At 33.5% G+C, this 27,966-nt stretch overlaps 2 protein-coding genes across 2 annotated transcripts in view; both read right to left on the reverse strand.

The window, feature by feature from the left end:
• Positions 1 to 918: 918 nt before the first annotated feature.
• On the reverse strand, positions 919 to 10,232 carry LOC120353683. The gene is made up of 5 exons (XM_039438373.1): positions 9,520 to 10,232; positions 7,615 to 7,714; positions 6,791 to 6,892; positions 2,925 to 3,080; positions 919 to 1,128 (listed from the first exon to the last, which is right to left on the reverse strand). Exons 1-5 carry the CDS (start codon positions 10,107 to 10,109, stop codon positions 1,075 to 1,077), a joined length of 1,002 nt encoding a protein of 333 aa, XP_039294307.1. The 5' UTR covers positions 10,110 to 10,232; the 3' UTR covers positions 919 to 1,074.
• A 5,930-nt stretch (positions 10,233 to 16,162) lies between these two features.
• Positions 16,163 to 27,966, reverse strand: part of LOC111052894 (BTB/POZ domain-containing protein 9) — a 33,818-nt gene continuing 22,014 nt past the window's right edge. Inside the window, exons 10-12 of the mRNA XM_039438374.1 lie at positions 23,823 to 23,963; positions 20,346 to 20,504; positions 16,163 to 17,204 (exon numbers count right to left, since the gene is read on the reverse strand). Of these exons, the coding sequence (XP_039294308.1) occupies positions 17,190 to 17,204; positions 20,346 to 20,504; positions 23,823 to 23,963 (315 nt within the window). The 3' untranslated portion in view covers positions 16,163 to 17,189. The remainder of the gene's footprint in view (positions 17,205 to 20,345; positions 20,505 to 23,822; positions 23,964 to 27,966) is intronic.

Below are 27,966 nucleotides of genomic sequence, written 5' to 3' on the forward strand. Positions count from 1 at the left end.
TGATATCAATACACATCAATAGGTAGCCATGGATATCAATACATAACCAGCTGTATTGATATCAATACAGATCAATAGCCATCTATAAGCAGTCTGTCTCCTTTATAGAAAAAATCCTCTTTTAAATCTAGGAGAGCAGCTTAGGATGAAGATAACATTTGCAAGGATTATAATATTTCAACCCAGCTGCAACTGGCATCAGACAAGAGAGTATACCTGTTTAATTATCTATAATTAATATAAGTAAATTGGAGTGAGAAGTTTGGTTATTAAAATAACTCATATGCATGTCATTTATCTAGGCCAATTGGCCTATGAATGCATAATATGCATATACACAATATTGCAACAACTTCGCCCACATTACTTCTAATGTTTTAATGTGTAAATATAAATGTATCTTTCTAATTATTTTGATAATCTACACGGGTCTCATAGGGAATGAAATCCCTAAGGCATGAAGTTGATGCCCTAAAGGCATCAACATTTATTTAGTCTTATTTCTATTTTCGAAACGTTTATAAGAATATTTAACACTGTTATTTGAATATGTTTATGCGTTTCTATAAAACTGATAGTTCTTTTATTTGAATACATCTTAAACGGATAACATACCGTAGAGTTAACAAAACTGATTATTATATGGTTGCTTTGCATTCCTTACATAAGGATAATTACCATATTTTCTTCGATGATAATCATATTCTTATGTTTATCATGAAGATAAAAATAAATCCAATCTGTTTCTTCCTATTCGTCAACCGTGTATATGATTGTATTGTTGACATAAGTTGGCCTATTATTGTAACTTTTCCACGCTTTATAAGATGCATTATTACCAAGCAATCAAAACATATCTACCAACACTCACAGTTCTAGTTCAACTAATTCAGATAAATTACTTATTCAGTTCATAGCTTTTAAAATTTCCACAAAACATAAAACACAACCTTTATTGCGAATTTATAATTAATTTGTACAGTAAAATTGTGATTCAATAATTAATTATATGGCTGTCAGTCATTCTGAATTAATCCCCAGATGTCAGCCTTTGGTTTTAATGTTGGCACTATTTCACCGAAGCATTTCATTGGCAAAATTCATATATGTATAAGTTCCTTTGCAAACCTGTAACGAATAAACTATATTAAACTTTTTCAAAAGTATAAAGAGAGGGAATGAATTAATCCATATGTCTTAACAATTATTTAGTAATTACAGTTAAATACATTATTAACAATGACCACACAACTTGGCAAAATGGTCATAATTATTATAATTTCAAAAACTTAAAATGAATGTCAAATTAAATTCATGATGGGAATAAAACCATTTATCATATATTAAACTTTTTTACTTTCCTTGCCCTATTACCATAGGTAAGGAAAGTATTGCTTTCCGAAAAAAATTAAGGTACCCCAATTTCTAAATTTCTATACGTTTCAAGGTCCCCTGAGTCCAAAAAAGTGGTTTTTAAAAGTAGCCTATAAAGAGAGGAAAAAAGGTTTTTTTAAATAATGTGATAGTTCTGTTATATCATATATAATTTTTTGAATGGACTAAAGTAGCCTACTTTTAAAAATAATAAATATATTGGTGATTTTAAAGGATTTTTTATCTATTTTCAAAGTTCTTTTTTAACTGAAGTGGATAAAATCATGCAAAATTAGTACAAACGTCAAATCATAAAAAATAGATTATGAGGGTACATTTATTATAATATAACATAAGAAAACAAAAATAAGAATAATATAATCAATTTATTCTGCAGTAAATGGACATATTATTACTCCAACTAAAATAGCTATATTATTCAAATACAAGTATGGATTAAGTTCATATTATTCGGCTTATTATATTGATATTATTGTTGTTGATTGTATCGACACCGTCCGGTTGCACAAAAGCCGGTTAAATTTTTACCGTGATCAATTCCAAGAAAACTAATCAGAGAAAGACTTTTTGATAAGACGTCTTCTGTGATTGGTTCTCGTGGAATTAATCACTGTTAAAATTTAACCGGATTTTGTGCAACCGGCACTAAGTATAATAAGGTATGTGAATTAGTATAGAATAACGACATAAAGTTGTATCAAGAAAATAAAAGCGCCGCTTTCAAAATTGAGTCTAGATAACAAACTTGACATTTTCCCTCATGAATGAAAACACAAATTGAGATTGTCAACCACTATTATGTGTTTCAATCTGTGTTTTCATTATGGAAAAGTACCACAACATCACATACAACACAACATCTGTAAAAGTTTTCGTCTTTTCATATCAATTTCCTCTCAAATATCGAAAGCTATCAGCTTCATATTCTTCGATTCTCTCATCTATAGAGAGGTCCACGTTATAATGGCAGTGTTTCATTAGCAATGGTCGCTATTCTTGTCTATCATTCAACAAAGCGGAAAGCGCTATCTCTTTCTCGCTTTGCTCTGTTGCCAGATCGTCTTTCAACAATGAAGAATTTATAATTAATTGACAAAATATTTTATCTCAGTTATTAAATTATTGAAAAATATAATTTCTTGCTTGATGAAATATAATTGATTATTTTAAACGAGAATGAACCGTTAATATTACATCAATAAACCTGTACCGTATCAGCTACGGTCTATAGAAGGCATAGACATGACAGAGGTTCGGCAACGTTTTCCTCCTATCTTTCTCCACTGTCATTATAACGTGGACCTCTATCACTTGAAAATAATTTCACACTGTAAAAATGAATAACTTTTCTCATTCTACACATGAAGTTTTGACAAAATTCTACTTAAGATAAAGAAAGGAAAAAAGGATGTTGTCGAATTCCACTATAACAGTTATAGTGGAATTCGACAACATCTTTTTTCCTTTCTTTATCTTAATATGGAGAAGTTCCACAATATCTCTGATAAAAGTGTTAAAATTCTACTTACTGTGACAATACAGTCAATACCCAAAATGTACAGTCCAAATGGTCTGATTAGTATATCCTTAGAAGCCCTTGTCATCATGAATAGCAGAGTCTTTCTGAACCAGACAGGCTTATCAATCCAAGACGATTGAAACAACGTCAGTTTCAGTCGCCTTCCCTTTTGATAAGAGAATGAAATGGATGAATATTATTATGTGACAAAAGATATAACTTGAATGTGGAATTATATTTTATTGAACATTAGCGAGTTCTCACTTTTGACTTGAGCTGCGTTTACACCAAAGTTATTAACAAAATGTTTATTTCTCAGTCCTCATAGATTCTATTATATTGAACATAACTTATCATACACATGTGTGTTCTATAAGGACCGGAGAAATGAACATTTGTTAATAACTTTAGTGTGAATGCAGCTTTACTGAAGGCCAAAGTTGTTGTCCGTCTGTTTGTATAAATGTTCTACAATAACTTTAGAAAGAATTGATCAATCAGCTTCAAATTTTGACACGTATTCTTCGAATCTTTTTACACAGGTCAAGTTCCTTGAGCAATAAAATTGACTCACTCTCTCGTCCTTCTTCAGGATATTAAAATAACATTGAAAGTGCATAAGGAAAAAAATGTGTTGTGATTTATCATTTAGTCAGCTGAAGAATTCATTGCATGTAATTACAACAGTTTTTCCATTCATTCATTCATAACATCAGCTGAGGCTATTTTTGGAAGCTATCACCATAGAGAAACGATAGCATAAGTAGATATCCCATGGTATAGGGCGTTTATGTCGCAACTTTTACTGTTATCCCAAGCCGATAGTTCACGTAGCTCTTTCCTATGCAGCTGTGTGACGCTGGTATAGTCTCTCAAATTGTGCCGTTCATACACTCTCACCCCAACAAAACAGTAGAAATTTACAATAGGTAATCGACAGTAATCGGCTTGAGATAACAGTGAAAGTTGCGACATAGATTTCCTATACTATGGGATATCTACTTACGCTCTTGTTCCTCTATGCTATCACACAGATAGACCAAAGACCTTATATAGACCCATCTCTCTTTAAGGTCTTTGAGACAGACCTTCATGTGCTGACACATGATTTCAGCTGGTTTATATACAAAATAATTTATAACTTTCACATCAACAAACTGAAAGGGATGAAAAATCGATGTGCGGCCATTGTCATTCATTTTCTCTTGGAACTCTGTATCGAAATCATGTATCATATGACCACCCTCTCATGTGAAAAAAATGAATTTGGATTCATATGAGGAACAAAGATGTTGAAGCGACAGAGTAATTTTTACTTTCCTTGCCCTATTACCATAGGTAAGGAAAGTATTGCTTTCCGAAAAAAATTAAGGTACCCCAATTTCTAAATTTCTATACGTTTCAAGGTCCCCTGAGTCCAAAAAACTGGTTTTTGGGTATTGGTCTGTATGTGTGTGTTGTGTGTGTGTGTGGTGTGTGTGTGTGTGTATATGTGTGTGTGTGGTGTGTGTGTGTGTGTGGTGTGTGTGTGTGGTGTGTGTGTGTGTGTGTGTGTGTGTGTGTGTGTGTGTGGTGTGTGTGTGTGTATGAGTGTATGTGCGTCTGTGTACACGATATCTCATCTCCCAATTAACGGAATGACTTGAAATTTGGAACTTGAGGTCCTTTCACTATAAGGATCCGACACGAACAATTTCGATCAAATGCAATTAAAGATGGCGGCTAAAATGGCGAAAATGATGCCAAAAACAGGGTTTTTCGTGATTTTCTCGGAAACGGCTCCAACGATTTTGATCAAATTCATACCTAAAATAGTCATCAATAAGCACTATCAACTGCCACAAGTCCGATATCTGTAAAATTTTCAGGAGCTCCGCCCCATCAATGCAAAGTTTGATTTTAGATTCCCGCAACTATCAGGCATCAGATACAATTTAAACAAAAAAAAATAAGTGGAGTAGATTGAGCATGAAAATCTCTACAATTAATGTTCAGTAACATTTTCACCTAAAATTGAAAATAAGCATTAAATTCGAGAAAATATGATTATTCAATTGCAAATTATCGTTGATTCTATTGCATCATTCACTATGAAGAGATAGCAGACCTCATGTGTGTCTTCAGCGTTATTGCCCTGTCACCAGCTGACTAAAATCTTTGAATAGTAGCTTTGAGATGCGCGGGAACACTAGCATCAGGTGATCAATTTTCATAACGGCAAGGAGAGTTGTGTGAGTGCGCCACACCAGATTTTTCATTTCAAATAGGATCCCCAATGAAACCTTCTGTCAAATGATTCTTGAAAAATAAATATTTTGCTGTTTCCATATTTTTACCAAATCTGTATAAAATAAAAGTTGCGGGCTTTGAAAAATTATAATTCAACAGTATTCTTGAGCGAGTTCTCCAACCCAGGTGGTCACTAGTATTCACAAGTAAAAAACTAAGCACTTTTGATCAAGTAGTATAGTAAATAATTGGAACATCAACAATAAATATCGTGGCACTAAGCTTCGCTCGTTATTTATTTATTGACTCTTGATAAACTGAACACAATTCTTTAAAATGATTGGGGAAGTACTTTAACAGGTACAGCCCAAAACTGTTTTTTCCCCGAACTTTGATTCATACACTTATTCAGTCGAGAAAGTAGTTTATGTTCCATACACTTGAATTCAGGTTCAATTTTCTGTTCAAACATTTGAAAACAAAAATATATTATAATTAAGATTACGGTATATACAAACCAAATTGAATAACAAAATAACACTCATACTAATCACTTGAAATTGTCAAATAATGATCAACTTTGAAAATTATGATATACTCTAGTTTAGGAGGATTATCATGTCATGTTAACAAATCAGATTATGTTGATCAAATCTATTAAAAATTGTCTAGCTAGATGAAATTTCTCGCCAATTGATTATGATTACACAGCTGGAAATAATTCTGTCTCTCTCCCACACAGGCACACGAATCTTCTGTTATCGAGAGAAGACGAAATTATCATCTGTTTTCCAAGGATGAATTATCCTTTCAATGTCGTTCAGCGAGTTTTCCAAAGAATGAGACCTAGTGCAATCAAATCTTTATATCATAAACCTACTATGTTCCAAATTTCGTGGAAATCGTTAGAGCAGTTTTCGAGATCCGTAAAACATAAATAACCAGATATAAAAATAACCAGAAATTATACAGAAATTGCTCGCTTAATATAATAGGATTATTGTTTTCATCAATCCAATATTATTAAACAAAAATTAAACCAATTAAGCATTTAATTAATAATCTTCTGGATGAATTAATAATAGAAGAAAATCATGATGATCAAAAATAATGTGGGCCTACATATTCTTCATTTTACTAATTTATGATTTTTAATAATTATTTGTCTGACATGATAATTTTTTATTGGCACTGAATGAATTTGTCGAGTTTTCAGTTCCATTATTGTTTATCAAAATGTATTACTTCCCATGTTTCTGTTTCGGATGGACACGTTAAGCCGTCGGTCCCGGCTGCCTAAAAAGCAGTCGTTAGGTCATGTGAGAGGCCCTGAATTGATCAGTTGCGACCTGAAAACTCTGACACCAGACCTGAGCCAGCCAGGTCACTCAATATTATTATTATTATTATTATATTATTATTATTATTATTATTATTATTATTATTATTATTATATTATTATTATTATTATTATTATTATTATTATTATTATTATTATTATTATTATTATTATTATTATTATTATTATTATTATATTATACTTCCCATGCGATTTGAACAGTAATTTGAATTGAAAAAGGCTATAATGCGAGTTTGTAAATGATCAGTACACCACAAATAATACCATTGGAAGATAGCTATACATACCAAGTCAGTTATGATTTGGCCATTCCATGAAATAAAGTATATAAATGCAAACACGACAGCATAGCAAATAATGTATCGCACTTTCACGTATATGTCATCTATCTGAAAATGAAAAACGAGATCATGTTGAAATAGATGGAATTTTATTCATTTATTCATTTATTTCATTGACAATCACAAATCATAATTGAAAAGTTATCTATACTATAAAGGAAAGAACTGGCTTTATACACGATAGGAAAATTATGTTTGACGCATCATCAAGTCTGAACTACTGGACTGATTAACTTGAAATTTTGCATATATATATATTCTTAATTAACCGAGGATGGTTATAGGCATATTTCAAACTCTTCAAGATTTTATTACGTCAAGTTTCCAGTTCATCAAGTTTTATAAAAGAACCTTGCGTAGCATGGGTTACCTGCTAGTGAGCAAATAAATAGACTATCTTATATGAAATAATGAATCAACATTTATGAGAACTTTGAAGTTATAGGACAGCGGAAAATTGTGAAAGTGAAATAAAATAGATGAAATTTAGATTGATTTGTATATAATATTATAATTCAAATACTAATTTATCATTAAATGGAACAATAAAAGGAATTTCCTCTAATAATAGTGAAAGTGTATAATCAGCAGAGTCAGCAATTTCTGAAGACTTGATAGAAATAGGAACTTATATTATAGATGATACCATAGAGAAACAATAGCGTAAGCTAGAGACAATACGGTAGCTTATGCTATTGTTTCTCTATGATTCATTATACTCAGATACTTATCATATACATGTGAATATGTTTAGAATACAGTATACTCACTAACGTGATGAAAATCAAGTATATACAAATTTGTGATCCATACAAATTGACAATTCCAAAAATAATTTTGCTTGAGACTCTTCCAAAATATTCAGTGTTCCTGAAAAAAATAATTTTGGTATATTTGTCAATGTAGATCAAGTACCAGTACCCTCTTGAGGATGCCTCAAATGTGTAAAATAAAAATTTCATAGAGAAATGTGCAATCTTCCACCATTTTTATTTCGGTAGCAAATAAAGCATTTTAGGACGCATGTTTACTAAACTTTTCGTTCACTCTGATGTGAGGAAACCACTTTAAAACACAGTTTGTCACAAACATTCATATCACATTAAAATCCTACTAACAACACAGTAAAATATGATATGCATTCAAAAGTCACTTTGAATTTTCAAAGTCTTTCTTGGTGAGGGCTACTTGTATCTACATGGAAAAAAAATCACAGTAGCCTTTTTAATTGTGGAAAATGAATAATAAATAGTACCTGGTAATATTTCAAAATTAAAACCGACTAAGTTATAGTTTCAAAATTATCATGTCATTCCCAAGTGTCCTTTTTCTAATAATTAATTATTATTTTGTAGTAAACAAAATAGACACTACTTGAGAATGACATAAATTCAATTGAAGAATATTACAAGGGTACATTACTAACTATTTTCTATAATTAAATACAAGTACTTTAAAAACTTTATGAAACTTTAAAATACCTACTCTTCAATATCACTTTCCATTATGAACAGCTTGTTAATGTACGTCACACTTTTTCAATATTCGGTACTTTAAATTCGACATATCAGTCTAATTTAATGAATAATATATAGCTATATTAGCGTTTTACTCACAATATGTGAAACGCTTTCGGACTTCATTTACTTAAATGTCCTTCTTCAACATACATTGTGAGTAAAAAGCTAATAGCCTTTATTCATAAGATTTAGACTGCTATTTAGTATTTATTTAGGTATCTATTTATTGATACACAGAACTTAATTCTTTAAGGCTGTGCAAAGGCTAAAAATAAACTTCCTACTCGTGATATTTTTCAAAGTTTTTCGATTTGTATATCATCAAGCTATCAAAATGGGAAAGTTTTCTCAGGAAACCATTTTTTTCTGATCATTACTTTTTGAGTTATGAGCGACTGAAGTTTGAATTTTTGGGACAGAACATTTCAAATTCGGTAAGAGATAAATCCATGAGATTTGAAGGATGGATTCTTCATGGTATTTTTGATCTAGTAAAACAAAAATTCTCTAAAAATATCAATTTTTGGAAAAGTTATTCAATTTACCAAAAATAACTCAACTAAAAGTTATTTTAGTCAACTAAAAAGTTCATTTTTAGCCTTTGCACAGCAGCCTTAAAATGATTGGGGAAGGACCAACAGGCACAGCCCAAAACTGTTTCTTCCCCGAATTTTGATGTATAGGTACATTACACTATAAATACGGTACCTCCAAAAAGTAGGTTGATGTTCTTTACACTTTTGAATTTAAGTCCAATTTTCAGTCCAAACATTTGAAAACAGAAAGGTCGAATTTAAATTTTTTACAAACCAAATTGAATAACAATTTAAAGTATTAAAAAAGTGAATCTTTTTAAGTTTTTATCTTTTCTAATAATATTGTCTTTTACAAACCAAATTGAATAACAATCTAAAGTATTTAAAAAGTGAATCTTTTCAAGTTTTTATCTTATCTAATAATATTGTATTCCACAAACCAAATTGAATATCAATCTAAAGTATTTAAAAAGTGAATCTTTTCAAGTTTTTATCTTATCTAATAATATTGTATTCCACAAACCAAATTGAATATCAATTTGAAGTACCTATTAAAAATTGAATCTTTTCAAGTTTTTATCATTTCTAATAATATTGTCTTTTATATACATTCACATACCTGCAAATTAATTGGTGCTCATGCACAAGCTTTCCCATACGTTTTCTCAGCTTTTCCTCACTTTCATTCTCGCTGATTTCCTCCAAACTGACACAGAATAGATCAATTTCGGCAGCCAAACAAGCGAAACAGAAATAGACACTTCTTGCCAATACTGACCAGCAGTACAGCATACAACTCCACCAAACATACAGACTTGTCTGATAGACCAACTGGAACGCCATCGACCTATCAAACACACTCGGAAAGTAAAGATGCATGATGAAAGGAAGATTTGTGAAGTTTTCCCCCTTCATATAGGATTTGAACAGCGAGATCAAAACTGCCACAAACGGAATTATAGCACACAACACGTGTATTATATGTGTGAGCAACAGTGAAACAAATCTGTTGTACTTCAAAATCTTTTCATCCCGTTCCTTGAAGATCTCCCGCTCTCTATCATTGGATTCCGCATGAACTTTGTGTAACTCGAGATGTCGTCGAACATAATCCAACAGTTTTCTTTCGAGGCGAAATAGCCCATCAGTGCGTTCCAGAGTAGGATCATCTCTTTCACTGTTAAAACTCTGCTGATGAGGCTGCTCCATTTCGAGTAGAGATTTATGATGAGGTCTATTTGTATGATTATTGACATGATGATGAAGAAACGTGAAGCCGGTCTTATGGAGATTCTCGGCTTTAATATTCGAACACCAGCCAGTATTGATGGGGTTTCCTGTGGAATATATATATAACTTATTATTATTTATTCATTACTTTACAGAGGCGACTTTCTAGAAATATTTTAAGCCTAGGTGATGATGATGGGATGAATGATAATACAATGAACGTAGAGTTATGAATGAATATAAATTATAGGTTATGCTATCCACTTGAATTGATTTGAGTTTACTTTTCAGTCCAGAAATAAATAAACTAGAAATTTTGAATTAGATTTGATTAAAAACCGAATATAATAGAATGATTCCAATCAATAAACTCTTACAACTTATGAATAGAAATAAAAATAAAAATCTCAGTACCCTTTTTTGAATTATTTTATCACATGTTTCAACATTAAGCTGGGTTTACACCAAAGTTATTAACTAAATGTTAATCCTTATAAATTCTATTAGATTGAACGGAACTTGACAAACACTACATAATATGTTCATCATATGTATGATAAGCTATGTTCAATCTAATAGATTCTATAAGGATTAAGTTATTAACATTTTGTTAATAACTTTGGTGTAAACCCAGCTTAAATGTCATTTTCAAGTGATATGAAGTAAATAAATAAATACTGCTAGAAGATTCTGATCACTTCTTTTCATATCACTTGAAAATGGCATTAATGTTGAAACATGTTGTGATATAATAATTCAATAAAGGGTACTGAGATTTTTATTTCTATTTCTATTTATATTACAAGTAGCCCTATACAGAAAAGAGACAATATATATAACTTATTTTAGTTGCATAGTGAGGTCCACTTTATAATGGCAATGGAGAAAGATAGAACAACGTTGCCGAACCTCTGTCTTGTCAATGCCTTCTATAGACAGTAGCTGATACAGGTTTATTAATGTGATATTAACAGTTATACTCTGTCAAAATAGGCATGAGCTCTGAAGTATTAGACCGACTCTCCTACTACTCACACAAACAAGCGCGTGGGGGAGAGAGGGCACTACCTCTGTGAACAAAGCCATAGTGAATTCTGGTGACGTCAGCACAGGTAGGGCTCCTACACCAATAAAAACACTAGCTGATATAGATCAGCTGAAATAAACAAATTTAATTTTTATTGGTGTAGGAGCCCTACCTGTGCTGACGTCTTATTTTCAATAAAAATTAAATTTGTTGATTTCAGCTGATCTTTATCAGCTAGTGTTTTTGTTTTTATTGGTGCAGGAGCCCTACCTGTGATGACGTTACCATCAACCACCTGTCATGAACTATGGCTTTATTTAAGGAGGTAGTGAAGTGGGTCGGCTTAATCTTTCAGGACTCATGGCAGTTTGGAAAGACTATAATATAAAGGCATTGACAAGACAGAAATTGAACAGTCTCGTTTAAAATAATCAATTATATTCTATCAAGCAAGAAAAATTATTATATTTTTCAATAGTTTCATAATTGAGATGAAATATTTTGTTAAGTAATTATCAATTCTACATTGCTAAAAGACGATCTGCCAACAGAGCAAAGCGAGAAAGAGATACGGTAGCGCCATCTGATTTGTTGAATGATAGACAATGATAGCAATACCATTGCTAATCAAACACTGCCATTATAAAGTGGACCTCACTATAATATATAGTGATACTTTGATAACAAAAAATAATATTCTCACTACACAATAGGGATCTAATAGCGACATATCCAATTCAATTCGATAATATAAGAATTTCATTAAACTTGACTGAAGATTCAGTACGGTAGATAATTTTGTAATAAATTATTCATAAAGTTTTGCCACTCTACAGCCAAAATATTCAACTTATGAAAATTGACTTTTTATGTACGGTAGAAAAGTTGATATTGTGGGAATTATTCATATTGAATGAAAAAGACCAAGAAATTGACAAAAAACCACAGATTTATTGATACCGTACTTAGAAAGACCGGTTTCGGTTATTACACCATTGTCAATCTCTGATAAACAAGATTCAAGATTCAAGATTTCTTTATTGCAGAAAACATTTATACAAATGCATCGTCATAGATTAAACATTGTAAATAAAAGTATTTACATTCAAAGAAATAATAATACAAACTCAAGCATACAAACATCAAACAAAATACCCTCAAATTAGAAACTCCTCTTTTCTATATGGACATATTTCTATTAACATCTTTTTTATGGCTCTTTTAAAATTACCCACTTCTAGCTCTTTTAAATGTGCAGGAAGCTTATTATAAGCTTTTATACCGAACTCCTTAAAACAGTTCAATCGATTTCGGTTAACAATAGATAAAAACTCTCTGAGTTTATCAGAGATTGACAATGGTGTAATAACCGAAACCGGTCTTTCTAAGTATCAATAAATCTGTGTTTTTTTGATAATTTCTTAGTCTTTTTCATTCAATATGAAAATTGAATTGAATTTATTGCTAAAAATAACATACAATTGTACAGTACAATCATTAGAGTATGCAATATACAATTACCTACAATTAGACATTGATTGTAACTTGCACAACAATAATTATCAATGTAATATTTGGCACTGCCAACATAATATTCCTTGTGTGATGGCAGTAAGTTACGGTTAACTTATTCTGCTTCAATTTTATCAAGTAAGAAGAGATATACAAATTAAAATGAACTATTACGCCTTGGAGTAAGCCCTTTGTTTCTCTTATATATTATTTGATTGGATTATGAATATTTGGATGTTTCATATGGGATGTTATCAAAGAAATGCAAGAAGTTTCGAGTGATCGCTTTTTTCTACCCAAAATATTGTAGGAATCGTCTGCAATTTAATGAATGAATGTTATATTAGTCCAGTCAAATGGTCGTTTTTCAGGAAACAGCCCCGAAATAATTTTTCTCGACGGTTCTATATGTATTTTGGGGCGCTGAATTCGAATCCGAAATTTGCCGACAAGCTAGAGTGTTCTTTCATTGTTGTGTGGTTTTTCATCATTACTAGTGTAATATCCAAGTTGTATAGGGTGAAAGTGGTGAGTTTGCATGATTTTGAAAAACCCTTAGAAAATACCCCTTTTTTGAAAATTCGTAGCTCCGGAACCAGAAACGGTAGAGTCCTGCTCGACCACCCAATTTATTGGAAATTCTATTCTCTTTAATTTTGTCGAGAATGATTTTTCTTGATAAACTCAAAGTTTTCGAGATTGAATGAGAAATTCGAAAAAGTCCGAAATTTTGGGGGGTTTGGGGGTGAAGCCGCCCTCTCTGGCGTGTCAGCAAATTTCGGATTCGAATTTAGCGCTTCAAAATACATATGGAACCGTCGAGAAAAATTCTTTCGGGGCTGAAAAACGACCATTTGACTGGACTATATAGACAAATAACTTTTAGGTTCAGCACTCACCTTAGAAATATAGGGAGCCTCTCTTTTCTTACTTATCTTCATATTCTAACAATAACTGAGTCCAAAATAGTAAAACTGAGACAGATCTATCCTCTGTAGTAATCAATTAATCAGTGAACCTATATTGCTCAAGAAAACAGGAGAACATCACACTCACTCCAAAAAAACACGACAACTCTTTTTATAACTTCAAATCTACGTTAAAAATATAAAGTTTCCATCCAGAATATCCTAATAGTTTTTTGGTTTCAGAGAATCCTCCCATCAACAAGTTTTGATAACTATAATTACGAGCAACATTATTTTGGCAAAATCACAGACAAAAATCAGGACCTTTTAGCGATGAATAATGGATTGTTTTGTGATAAGATGGACTACAAGTACTAATGAAAAGTGTCCAAAATCCAGGTATTAATTGCTAGGCCTGGTTCTGAAATAGATCTGTCATTTATAATAATGGTGTTTGATATAATCGGTGTTGAAAATCACAGCCACTTGTAATCAACAATCATAATCCTCCTGTCAAACTCAAGTTGACGAGAAATAATTACTTTTTTGGGGTTTGTGCCCATGGTATTCTACCATTAGGTAGTCTACCGTAGTACCATACATGCTTCAATCAAATATTGTTTGCTTCTTCACCTCATGACTGTTTGCACATATTGTTCATTTTGCTTCCTAAAAAATCAACCTCATAAGTGATTTTTATTAGAATAGAATATTGGGGACCGAGCTTCGCTCTGGAGTACAAAAGCATAAAAAATTAGGCTATTACGAAAGAAGAAATTATAATAACATTCATACAGAAATGTTCCATCTAATAACAGTAAATAGGGATTAATTCCCAGAGGAATGCAAAAATTCCCCTCACAAAGGCTCAGTTGCACAAAATCCGGTTGAATTTTAATCCTGATTAACTTCACGTGAACCAAATCAGAGAAGACCATTTCAAAAAGATGGATCTACTGGAATTAATCAGGATTGAAAATAACCCGGCTTTTTTACAACCGGCACTAAGTAACTGATTGAATGATTACAAAAGTTCAACAGCTGAGTCATAATTTTGACACAGTCCCACACACATGAACTCGCTCACTCACTTCCATCACCAACGGACGACGAAATAATTATTATCAGATGTTTTTCCAAGGATGAATAATAATTATCCTTTCAATGTCCTTCAGCGAGTTTTCTCAGGGATGAGACCTAGTGCGATCGAATCTTTATATTAAAAACCCAATATGTTCTGAATTTCGTGAGAATCTTTAGAGCTGTTTTCGAGATCCGGTGAAATGCAAACATATACTAAACATCTAAACAGAAGTTGCTCGTTTAATAGTATAGGATTATAATCCAACAAACTTAGTCTGCTCCAAGACACTTTATGGAGGTAAGTACAGAATATAGAGAGAACTACGAGTAGATTTATCATTATTTCAGTGTCTAAATAGATTTCAAGTCTCAGTCCCTGTTGCACAGAAGCCTGTTAAATTTTAAGCATGTTGAATGCCTCGAGAACCAATCAGATAAGTCGAACTGCTCCAAGACACTCTTTTTGGAGGTAAGTACAGAATATATAGAGAGAACTGAGAGTAGATTTGTCATCATTTCTTGAATTAAATAGATTTCAAGTCTTAGTCCCAGTCGCAAAAAAGCCTATTAGATTTCAATCATCATTAAATGCCACGAGAACCAATCAGAGAAGGCTTTTTTGAAAAGACGGCTTCTCTGATTTGTTCTTGTGGAATTAATAACGATTAAAATTTAACCGGCTTTTGTGCAAACGGCACTAGTCCCGTTCGCACAAAAGCCTGTTAAATTTTAATCATGATTAAATGCCTCGAGAACCAATCAGATAAGTTGAAGAGAAAGCTTCTCTGATTGGTTTAGTACATTAAATCACTGTTAAAATTTAACAGGCTTTTGTGCAACCGAGCCAAAAGTTTGATAATTCAAGGCTAACAAAACAAATTGATGATGAAATTATTTTTCTCTTCTTGTGCAAGCAGATTCATAATATTATCTCAAGGATACATATTGTATGGTGCTCAGTTGAATTTTGTAATTTTTGACACCCAATATGGTAGTCGTATTTGAATTTTGACATTTTTGCCACTCATTCTATATTGTTATAAACTAGATAATTTCAATTAGAATTCATTTCAGTTTCTCGTTTATTTCTTCCTGTTCACATCGTGATCTTTCATTTTTATTTCAAAATATACTCAATTTTACTCAAGTTTTATACGAATGAGGAATTTCAGGTTTTTTAACAAAGATTTTTCACCCAAAATCATGGAATCTGATTTTGGAGGAAATTCATTTGATGCAATTCCACAGATTTTCTGTTCTATGATGTTTATAATTTATTCTTACTTTAGATTAAAACTTACATGATTTACTATGAATTTGAGTTGTCAAGGTCAGCATTGGAATAGGTCAATTCCCATTATATAATTTTATTCATGAGCATAAATTGGTAGTAATAGAAACAGGACCTCTCCAATTTTGATCCCTCCAACAAAATAGCCATAAAACTTAAATCATAACTTAGGATAGAGGCGAGAAAACCAAGAAAGCTTGTAGACTTGCAATTTCAAATGAATAATAATTATTTTCAACAATTGAAATCATACAAAAATATAAGTTACATAACTTTAACAATAGAATTTTATCTACATACGAAAATCAACAGATTATACACAAAAGTACTAGAGGATTACAATCTAGATTTACAACTCAACAAAGTAATATTGATTTGAATTTATATCATCATATTTTTAATTCTAGAATACTGTTCCGTTTCTGAGATGCGTCTAACTGGAATATTTTCGTTAACAAAGAAAAATATGTAGCCTACTTACATTTTCAATAAAATAATAATACAACACTTTTATACAAACTCTAATATTATATTTTACAGTAATTCATAAACTCACAAATTTAAAACATTGAGAGATTATAAATATATTAACAGACACAAGCGTTTTTCACAGACTAGCTAGAAATAGGAAACCAACACGAAAATATGAAAGATTATAATCAGAACAAATTAAAAAATGGTGAAATGTAGAACTAAGAGTTTCCGAGCTCGGGATTTAGGTAAGTTCTAGACTTTAAACAGCTGGAATCAGAAAATTTGCTTTCCAAAACGGGGCGTAGTCGCACTAAATAGTCGCAGCAGAATAAATCTTCATTTTCTCATTCTATAATTGAAAACATTTTTTCCTTGACGAAATGGAAGATTTCTAAATAATAATTCAAAATAGCTGAGAAACTTTACACTATTTTCTCTTTATTTTATTTTGTCTTGATTTTCTAGTTTTTCGAAGATTAATTTAAACGTGGACTGCGACTACGCCCCGTCTCGGAAAGCCAATTTTCTGACTCCAGCTGTTAAAAGTGTAGAACTCAGCTAAATCCCGAGCTCGGAAACCGGCCCTTAAAATACAAAAACGTGAGTTTGAAGCATAGTGGAGTAATCAAAGTTTTTACAGATAGAAGTTGTTAGATATAGTCTAGTGTTGGTAAATTGGTAAATGTACAGCAGAAATTTTCATTCCAGAAGAATCTAAATTTGCATAGCGATTGGACCAAGTTGATGGTCGATGTGATTGAAGCTCATGTGGTTTCATTCTGGAAAAGATACAAAAAGTATGAAAATGTATTTGAAAAATTAGAGTTGAGAATGATAATGTATCTATAAATAAATAAAGATGGAGTACAGGATACAGAAGTGAGAAAATTCAATAATTGAATTCCTAGACAATTTCACAAGGTAAAGAAAAGAAATCCAAAAGTTCATTCAATCCATTAGATTGTAAATAAAGACTAATAATTGAAATTATAGTTGAATCAGCAATAATTCAACGAGAGGGGAACAAACATAAATTGAGACGTAAATTTATTTTAAATTCAGCCTGTTTTGTATCTAGTTTTAGTTTATTAGAGATATACAATGAGAGACAAAAAAGAAATTCAAAGATTCATTCAATCCATTAGTTTTTAAATAAAGATTAATCATTGAAATGATAGTTGAATCAGCAATAATTCAACGAGATAATAATTCAGCTACTTTTGTATCTAGTTTTAGTTTATTAGAGATAGACAATGGTGTAATAACCGAAACCTGTCTTTCTACTTTGTATAAAATCTGTGGTTTTGACAATTTCTTATTATTATTTTATTTAATATGAATAATCACCACAATATCAACTTCTCAACTTCACAAAAAGTAAATTTATCTCTCCCAAATTGAGCCCACTTCAGGAAAAAAGCATACACTCATTCATTCATGACTTAGCCTGAAATAAGTGGTATCCAATTTCACAAAATTCAACGCAATAATTGGATGAGCGAAGCGATTTCTATAATCTATGCAAACCTTAGATTACAGCATTGCTCTTATGGAGTTTAATGCTGTCAGATTTCACAGAAGCCAGAATGCCTGTGAGCAAATTGTGTGAGAGAAAAAACAAAAAAGATAGTTGACCGAGCGAAGTGAGGTCTAAGATTCAAGTCGACGGTTTGGCATTTCTCTTAATGTTTATACAGTATATTGCAGTATATTACAGTATATTTATACAGTATATTTATACAGTATATTGCGCATTTACGGCGAAACGCGGTAATAGATTTTCATGAAATTTGACAGGTATGTTCCTTTTTAAATTGCATGCCATGACGCCAAAGACCTTAAAGACATATCTTTCAGGTCTTCGCATGACGCATGCAATTCAATATCTCAATGTAACTTGGTACACGTAACTTGTGTAGACTATAAAATTGCATGCCTCATTAAATGCAATTTTTATGCACTATTAAATGAACTGTTGATTGCATGCAATAACGAATGCAATTAATAACTAAAATAACATAGTCTTGTCTCTCGAACTTTCTCTGCTTTAAACTCGGGCTGTCCTGTTGACAGTAAGTCTTGAAGGAGATTAGCTTTTGATGTTAGCATTTTTGATACACCAACATAAGAAATAACAGCTCACTCAACTCAATCATATAGCCCCGTGCTATTTTCAAACTAAGGATTGCACGGACTATAGCTTAGGCTCAACTCACACTTACGCGACTCAGGTCGAGAAGAGACTGGACTCTAGTCGAGAGCATGTGTTTTCAAATGGTGACGTCGCGGAGACTAGAATCGAATGGTCTGAGTGTCACCATTTGGAAACTCATGCTCTCGACTAGAATCGAGTCTCTTCTCGACCTGAGTCGCGTAAGTGTGAGAAGAGCCTTAAGGTGCATACAGACTTTCGCTCTGCTCCGCAACCGAACGTCACTCCAGCAGAGCGATTGATGATCGACCGGGGGAGCAACAGTGATTCGACCGGGGAACGCGAGAAGATCTAACATCTTCCGTAACGTTCATGATGGGTGCGTGGGTGGAGCGACTGTGGTTCGATGGAGGAACGAGGGCGGAGCGTGCTCGGTGCGGGTTGGAAGCGCAGCTTTAGAGTTGATTGCTCTCCATAAATGAGATCAAAGATCCATCAAGTGCACCGTACAGGGAAGAGACTACATCAATTCATTGTAAAAATAATCTCATTAACTTTGATAAAAGGATTTATTCATTAATAATACAAATGAACAAACAACCAAGATTTTTCAAGTTCCAATAGTGATGTCCACGTTATAATGGTCCCGTATTTGACAAAATTGGTGTTGCTATCTTTGTCTATCATTCGACAAAGCAGACAGCGCCATCCCTTTCTAGCTTCGCAACGTCACCAGACCATTTCTTAACAATGTAGTAATATAATTAACAAAGTGATGAATCTCAATTATGAAAATTCGTTAATAAATCATTGAAAAATATACTTTCTCGACGAATAGAGTATAATTGATTATTTTAGGATCGAGTGCTTTTATAATTAAGTTTGTTTTTCGGTAATTCTTCGAAATTATATTTTTATATTTCCTTTTTTTAGTTATAATAATGTGAAATATTTCTTTTATGTTTAGTTTTGAAGCATCTGAATTTGAAAATCTACTTTGTGAAAATACTTGAGGACTGAAAATTTTGTGAATTGAAGAACTACAAGACTTAATCTATTTCGGACTATGTGTTATCTAAATTTGGGAAAGGAATAGCACAAGGTTACCTTATTTTTCCTCTCCCTATCATTTTGATAATTTACTTATTGTATGAATGAATATTTTAAACAAGAATGAACAGTTCATATTTGACCGAGCGAAGTGAGGTCTAAGATTCAAGTCGACGGTTTGGCATTTCTCTGAATGTTTAAATGTTCAAATATTTATATGTTGCGCATTTACGGCGAAACGCGGTAATAGATTTTCATGAAATTTGACAGGTATGTTCCTTTTTTAATTGCGCGTCGACGTATATACAAGGTTTATTTGAAAAATTTGCATTTCAATGATAATATAAAAGGAAAAAGGAGCCTCCTTCATACGCCAATATTAGAGTAAAAATCAGACTATAGAATTATTCATCATAAATCAGCTGACAAGTGATTACACAGATGTGTGGAGAAGCCAGTCTATTACTGTATTTCCATAAGGTCTATAGTTTCAATCAGGTACTTGAGGATGAGAATACTGCGTGAGGTCTACTGTTCACAGAACTACTAGTACATCAGATATACCGGTTTCAGCTATCCTCTATAGAAGGCAGTGGAAAGGCAGATAATATGCCATGCTGTTCTCCTATCTTTCTCTACTGCCATTATAACATGGATCTCATTATAGCTATTTCTCTTTCTATTGAATAATGAATTAATAATTAATTAATGAACTCACAGTATTTTCATCGTCGCTTGGGGCGGCATCTTCAATGGTTTGGGGGGCGGTGACCCACTCCTGTTCCCCTCCACCACCCGCCGCCTCTGCATCCCCGGGGGCGGCTGAGTGCCACACAAAATGGCCGCCTCTCTGCTGTCTCTCTACTTTGCCCACCGGCTACAAATTTGCAACAGAAACGAATAGATTCATTGAAGTAAGTAAAAAGTCTTGTGATAAAATGAAAATTTATGTACAAATGTTTATACAGTGTCCCACGAATAGTGTAACAGCCGAAAATCATAGATTCTACATGCAATTTGGAACGAAAAATGTCCAGTACTTTATCGATCTTATGCCCGGTTGCAGAGTCGTCACATAAAGTTAAAAACAGGCAGTAAACTCATTTACGAATCCATAAATTCACTTTCCGTTGCACAGATGCCAAAGTAAACTATAGCTCCCATAAAACTGAAAATCTGGTGTGGCGCACTCACACTACTTTCCTTGCCATAATGAAAATTGTCACCTGACGCTAGTGTTTACGCGCATCTCAAGTCTACTATTCCAAGAACTGAGCCAGCTGGTGACAAAACCATAACGCTGGAGACACACGAGTTTTGCTATCTCTTCATAGTGAATGATTAAATAGAATCAACAGTTGCCAACAGTTTGCGATTGAATAATCAAATTTTCTCGAAATTCGAGCTTATTTCCATTTTTAAGTGGAAATGTTACTAGACAGTAATTGTAGAGATTTTCATGCTCAATCTTTTCAACTTGATTTTTTTTTTAAATTGTATCTGAAGCTCCTGAAATTTTTACAGATATGGGACTTGTGGCAGTTGATAGAGCTTATCGATGACTATTTTAGGTATGAATTTGATCAAAATCGTTGGAGCCGTTTCCGAGAAAATCACGAAAAACCCTGTTTTTGACAACATTTTCGCCATTTTAGCCGCCATCTTGAATTGCATTTGATCGAAATTGTTCTTGTCGGATCCTTATAGTGAAGGGACCTTAAGTTCCAAATTTCAAGTCATTCCGTTAATTGGGAGACGAGATATCGTGTACAAAGACGCACATACACACACACACACACACACACACACACACCACACACACACACACACACACATACAGACCAATACCCAAAAACCAGTTTTTTGGACTCAGGGGACCTTGAAACTTATAGAAATTTAGAAATTGGGGTAGGCCTACCTTAATTTTTTTCGGAAAGCAATACTTTCCTTACCTATGGTAATAGGGCAAGGAAAGTAAAAACGCCCCATTAGACACATGATTTCGTTGCACAGTCGTCAGAAAGAGCTTATTTATTGCCCGGTTGCAGAGTCGTTACATAAAATCAAACATAGCTATGTGAGACCTAGTTTAAAATCACTGACATAAATGGTTGGTCGTTGCACAGTCGTTTGCCGAAGCCCATTTAGCTATATCTCGAATTAGCATCACACATAAGTCACACTGCAGCTCTATTCACTTTTTCCCGTACATGCTTCTATCCAACCAATGTCTTGGCATCAGGGGAATTTTCAATCGTCATCACTGTGAACAGACCTAAAAGACCTCACATAAAATTGATGAACAATATGGCGACTCTTGGCTTTTGGCGAGATTTCTCATAATATCTAGCAATTTGGAGGTTATAAACAACTTCCTAAAGTATAGGAAGAGAAAAAATAATCTACTTATATACAGATGGTTTTTCGTTAACATCTTTCAAAAAAAGCTATCACAACCTCCAAAATGCATTTAGCGGGAGTAGATATTGGACGACAGCACGACTTCGGGCCCATAACTTAATTGACCGTTTTTAACTATTGGAGACATAATAAGCTGTTTCTGACGACTGTGCAACAAAATCATGTGTCTAATTGGGTGTTTTTAGTTTTATTGGAGCCATAGTTTACTTTGACATCTGTGCAACGGAAAGTGAATTTATGGCTTCGTAAATGAGTTAACTGCCTGTTTTTACTTTCCTTGCCTTATTACCATAGGTAAGGAAAGTTCCTTGCCTTATTACCATAGGTAAGGAAAGTTCCTTGCCTTATTACCATAGGTAAGGAAAGTATTGCTTTCCGAAAAAAATTAAGGTACCCCAATTTCTAAATTTCTAAATTTCTATACTTTCCAAGGTCCCCTGAGTCCGAAAAAAAGTTTTTTTTGGGTATTGGTCTGTATGTGTGTGTGTGTGTGTGTCTGTGTGTGTGTGTGTGTGTGTGTGTGTGTGTGTGTTGTGTGTGTGTGGTGTGTGTGTGTGTGTGTGTGTGTGTGTGTGTGTGTGTGTGTGTGTGTGTGTATGTCCGTCTGTGTACACGATATCTCATCTACCAATCAACGGAATGACTTGAAATTTGGAACTTGTGGTACTTACACTATAAGGATCCGACACGAACAATTTCGATCAAATGCAATACAAGATGGCGGCTAAAATGGCGAAAATGTTGTCAAAAACAGAGTTTTCCGAGATTTTCTCGAAAACGGCTCCAACGATTTTGATCAAATTCATAACTAAGAGATTCATTGATAAGCTCTATCAACTGCCACAAGTCCCATATCTGTAAAAATTTCAGGAGCACCGCCCCATCTATGCAAAGTTTTATTTTAGATTCTCAATTATCAGCCTTCATATACAATTTAAACAAAACATTTTAAGTGGAAAATTATTGAGCATGAAAATCTCTGCAATTAATGTCCAGTAACATTTTCACCTGAAATTGAAAATAAGCTCGAAATTCGATAAAATAAGTTTATTTAATATTGCAAACTGTTGGCAACTGTTGATTCTATTAAATCATTCACTATGAAGAGATAGCAGACCTCGTGTGTCTCCAGCAATATTGACCTATCACCAGCTGTCTCATATCTTTGAATAGTAGACTTGAGATGCGCGTGAACACTAGCGTCAGGTGATCAATTTTCATAACGGCAAGGAAAGTTGTGTGAGTGCGCCACACCAGATTTTTAGCTATTGGAGACATAAATAAGCTGTTTCTGACGACTGTGCAACGAAATCATGTGTCTAATTGGGCGTTTTTAGTTTTATTGGAGCCATAGTTTACTTTGACATTTGTGCAACGAAAAGTGAATTTATGGCTTCGTAAATGGGTTAACTGCCTGTTTTTAACTTCATGTGACGACTCTGCAACCGGGCATTGATTAGTTTTCGAGATATATAGATTGTTTGATATTTTTGAAAAACGTAAATAACTAGAAAACCATCAGTTCAAATCCAATTCTAAGGATATGGTTGGAAAGGAGAAGAAATTTCTAATATGATTCATAAAATTTGTTCATCTGTTTGAAGTTTTTGAACTGAGCCTTGATGAGTTGAATGTCATCAACGCCTAAAATTACTAAAATTATTATTAAAATTAAATAATTTTAAATTATTATTAAAATTATTAATTTGAAGAGAACCTCAAATTACTGAAGTCATGAAAAAAAGGCATTGAGGAAAATGGGCATTGAACGTACCTTGCAATTATCACGTGACTGCTGGCCTTGACCTTGACTGGATGGGAATTGACCTTGAGTTTGCCCTTGGGTGCGGGGGGAGGTGCCATCTTCAGGGGTGGGCACTTGAGCGGGACACTCAAGGTGCACACAATGGAATACCTAAAAAAGAAACACAATCAACATTTTGGACTCAAAATTATTAGTTACTAGCCGTCAGGCTCGCTTAGCTCGCCATATCCTAAAGACTCCAGTCATGGAGTATAAGACAAGTCATGTTATTACATAATAATTCTAACACTAAGTAGTTCAACCTAGTTTAGGTTTGAAAGGAATTCTTGTACACTATAAAAAGCTTTATCAACTAAATATTTTTTCATTTGTTTTTTGAAAATCTTCAAATCATCATTACTTTTCAAGATATGAGGTAGCTTGTTATAAAATTTCCTACCAATATAATCTGGTTTTTGTTCAAATAACCTACTATTGTGACCCATTATATGATAATCTGCTCTGTTTCGCGTATTATACTCATGAACATCTGAATTCTGGATCACACCACTCTTTTTCACATGCATTACAACTTCATATACATACAAAGATGGCACAGTTAATAGACCAAGCTTTTTAAATAAAGGCCTACAAGAGTCTAACCTATTCACTTTCTCTATACATCTGAGTGCCTTCTTTTGAATCTTAAACACTCTGTCCATATTTTGTTGAGATGAATTACCCCATACTAAAATAGCATACCTAATATGAGATAGTATAAGTCCATGGTAAGCAGTTAACAGTAGTTTTTTATCATTCAGCCTAGCAAGCTGCCGCAGGACAAATACCCCAGATGATATCTTATTACATATCCTCTCAATGTAAGGATGCCATGTTAATTTCCTGTCCAATAAAATTCCCAAGAATGCTACTTTCTCTTCTTGGTCTAATTCATTTTCCTCTACAAACACATTTATTTCTCTAACCTCTACTGAATTATATTTACTTTTGAATTGTAGGAATTGACATTTCTTACTATTTATTGTTAATTGCCTTTGCTTCAAGAATTGGACAATTGACTGTACTCCAGTAAAAGCATTTATTTCTAGACTATCTAATAAATAATTGTTAAAGATAAGCGATGTGTCATCAGCAAACAACAGAGCTCTGTGATCTTTTAACTCTTTTGGTAATTGGTTCACATACAACAGAAACAGTAAGGGACCCAGAATTGAGCCTTGAGGTACTCCAGCCTGGACCTCCAGTTTTTGAGATTTAATTTTTACTATTTCATTCCCATCCACCTTGGTAAGCTCAACACACTGGTTTCTACCTATGAGATATGATTCAAACAATTTTAGTTCTATACCATTCACACCTACATTTTTTAGTATTTCCAATAATATTCTATGGTTCACACAATCAAAAGCTTTGGATAAATCAAGAAAAATTGCGGCTGCCTTCTCACCTGAATCTATTATATCTATTAGTCTTTCTACAAGGGATACTATTGCAGTCTTAGTAGATTTCCCTTTCTGGAACCCATGCTGTTCATCACATATAAAATTAATTTCTTCCAGGTGCATCAATAACCTATTTAAAACTACTCTTTCAAAAATTTTACTTATTACATTTAGAATACTAATGGGTCTATAATTTTCAACTCTTTCAGAATCACCAGTCTAGCCAGGGGGCTCCGCCCCCTGGACCCACGACTGGATCGTCCAAGAATGAGATCAGCAGGCTCGCTTCGCTCGCCTGCACTTTTCATTTGAGCATTTTTATCATATGTTAGGACGATCCAGTCGGGGGTCCAGAATAAACGGATATGGCGAGCGAAGTGAGCCTGACGGCTAGTAATATAATATTCCCAGGAATAGCTCTGATTGAAGTAGCAGTGCCCAATAAATCTTATAAATGCATTTCAATCTTCAACTTGGTGCCAACCTAACAAAGTCAACTCAACTTAATGCCAACGTGACAAAATTATTAATTTAGTTACCAGTTAACAACTGTTTCGAAGAGGTACTCTCTCTAGATTATAGTTCTATATTAACATATGGTATGGCCTTTTTTCAATTATAATTAAGAGAATAAGAAGAATATACATGCTAAAAGACGAACTTTAAACCCTTAAGAACCACCCTTAGAGTTAAAATATTGCCAAAAAATTTCTTAGTGCGCCTCTAAAGGGCCAACTGAACATACCTACCAAATTTGAACGTTTTTGGTCCGGTAGATTTTTAGTTCTGCGAGTGAGTGAGTGAGTGAGTGAGTGAGTGAGTCAGTCAGTCAGTCAGTGAGTGAGTGCAATTTCGTTATTATATACTGTATATAGAAGAAGAAGAAGATGAAAATAACATTTCAAGACTGCCTATATTATTTGTGTGAATTTGATTATGAACATGACCTTATATTATTTCAAATTGGGGATAGAAACAATTTTGGGCAAATGCATGTTGGTTCATCACCAATTTTGTAACTATAGTGAGATCTCAAACAAAGGTCTCAATTTTGTAAAGACACTAATCAAAACCATATTGGATAAGCCGAAACATGCTATTCAGAGATATTGAACAAAATCAACTATGTGAGTGAGTTTACGAGTCAACTGCTTACAGATTACAAAAATAGTTCTCATCTTTATATATAAAAGCGAAATGGCACTCACTGACTGACTGACTGACTGACTGACTCACTCACTCACTCGCAGAACTAAAAATCTACCGGACCAAAAACTTTCAAATTTGGTAGGTATGTTCAGTTGGCCCTTTAGAGGCGCAATAAGAACGGATTTGGGAAAATTTCAACTCTAATGGTGGTTTTTAAGGGTTTAAAGTTCGTCTTTTAGCATGTATATTCTTCTTATTCCAATCTCTTAATTATAATAAATTGAAATGTCCATACCATATGATAATATAGAACTATAATCTAGAGAGAGTACCTCTTCGAAACAGTTGTTAACTGGTAACTAAATTAATAATTTTGTCAGGTTGGCATTGAGTTGAGTTGACTTTGTTAGGTTGGCACCAAGTTGAAGATTGAAATGCATTTATCGCGGAAAAATTGATTGGGCACTGCTACTTCAATCAGAGCTATTCCTGGGAATATTATATTACTAGCCGTCAGGCTCGCTTCGCTTGCCATATCCGTTTAGCCAGACGTTTAGTCTGGACCCCCGACTTAATCGTCCTACAAATGAAAAATGCAGGCGAGCGAAGTGAGCCTGCTGATCTCATTCTTGAACGATCCAGTCGGGGGTCCAGGGGGCGGAGCCCCCTGGCTAGACGGATATGGCGAGCGAAGCGAGCCTGACGGCTAGTTATTAATATTTACACTAGCAGGTAACCCGTGCTCAGCAAGGGTCTATTTTAAAACTTGACAGAGTGGAATCTTGAAGAGTTTGAAATAGGCCTATAACCATCCTAGGTTAATTAAGAATCTATATGCAAAATTTCAAGTTAATCAGTCCAGTAGTTCAGACGGGATGATGCGTCAAACATAATTGTTCTATCCCGTACGTGTATAAGCCAGTTCATCCTTTTATTATAGTATAGATTACCAATTGACAAAAATTGGGATATTGATCTAAAGTGAGATCCACGTTGTAATAGTAGTGGAGAAAGATAGGAGAACAGCGTTGCCGATTCTCTGCCTTGCCATTGCCTTCTATAGAAGATAGCTGATACCGGTATATCTAATGTAATATTAACTGTTCATTCTTGTTCAAAATAATCAATTATCTTTTATTAGCCAAGAACATATATTTTTAAAAATAATGATTTAATAATACATTTTTGACCGAAGCGAAGCTGAGGTCTTAGTTTCGACTCGATCGGCTTTTGTCTGTTTGTTTGTTTGTACCGCAGTTACAGTCGCAGTTATTGTCCGATTTGGATGAAATTTGGTATACAAGTTCTTTGAAACAAGGCGCAGAAACGTATGTGTAACGATTTTTGATAAGACCTCCGGTTTTAATATAAATTGTGCCGCTCTAAAATGTGCTGTATTGAATAAATTGTATCGTTGGAATGCTATCGATAGAGGACAAGAGCTGTCAGCGTTAAACCTTGAAACGTCTGAGCCGCTCCAAATCATACTGTATTCATTAATTGGAGAAAGCTTCTCACTTGATTGCACCATTTCTTCCCTTTTCAACACGATATTTCCCTGT

This window comes from Nilaparvata lugens, chromosome 11 (genome assembly GCF_014356525.2).
Source record: "Nilaparvata lugens isolate BPH chromosome 11, ASM1435652v1, whole genome shotgun sequence".
In the NCBI taxonomy this organism is placed as follows: Eukaryota; Metazoa; Arthropoda; class Insecta; order Hemiptera; family Delphacidae; genus Nilaparvata; species Nilaparvata lugens.

What these genes read in the sequence shown, in the direction of transcription:
- LOC120353683 (XM_039438373.1), bottom strand. Translation starts at nt 10,109, where the DNA reads ATGGAGCAGCCTCATCAGCAGAGTTTTAACAGTGAAAGAGATGATCCT. An exon ending in ACTTGATTTTCATCACGTTA is followed by an intron (nt 6,893 to 7,614) that starts GTGAGTATACTG and finishes TTTCATTTTCAG; the next exon opens with ATAGATGACATATACGTGAA. An exon ending in GCCAAATCATAACTGACTTG is followed by an intron (nt 3,081 to 6,790) that starts GTATGTATAGCT and finishes TCTTATCAAAAG; the next exon opens with GGAAGGCGACTGAAACTGAC.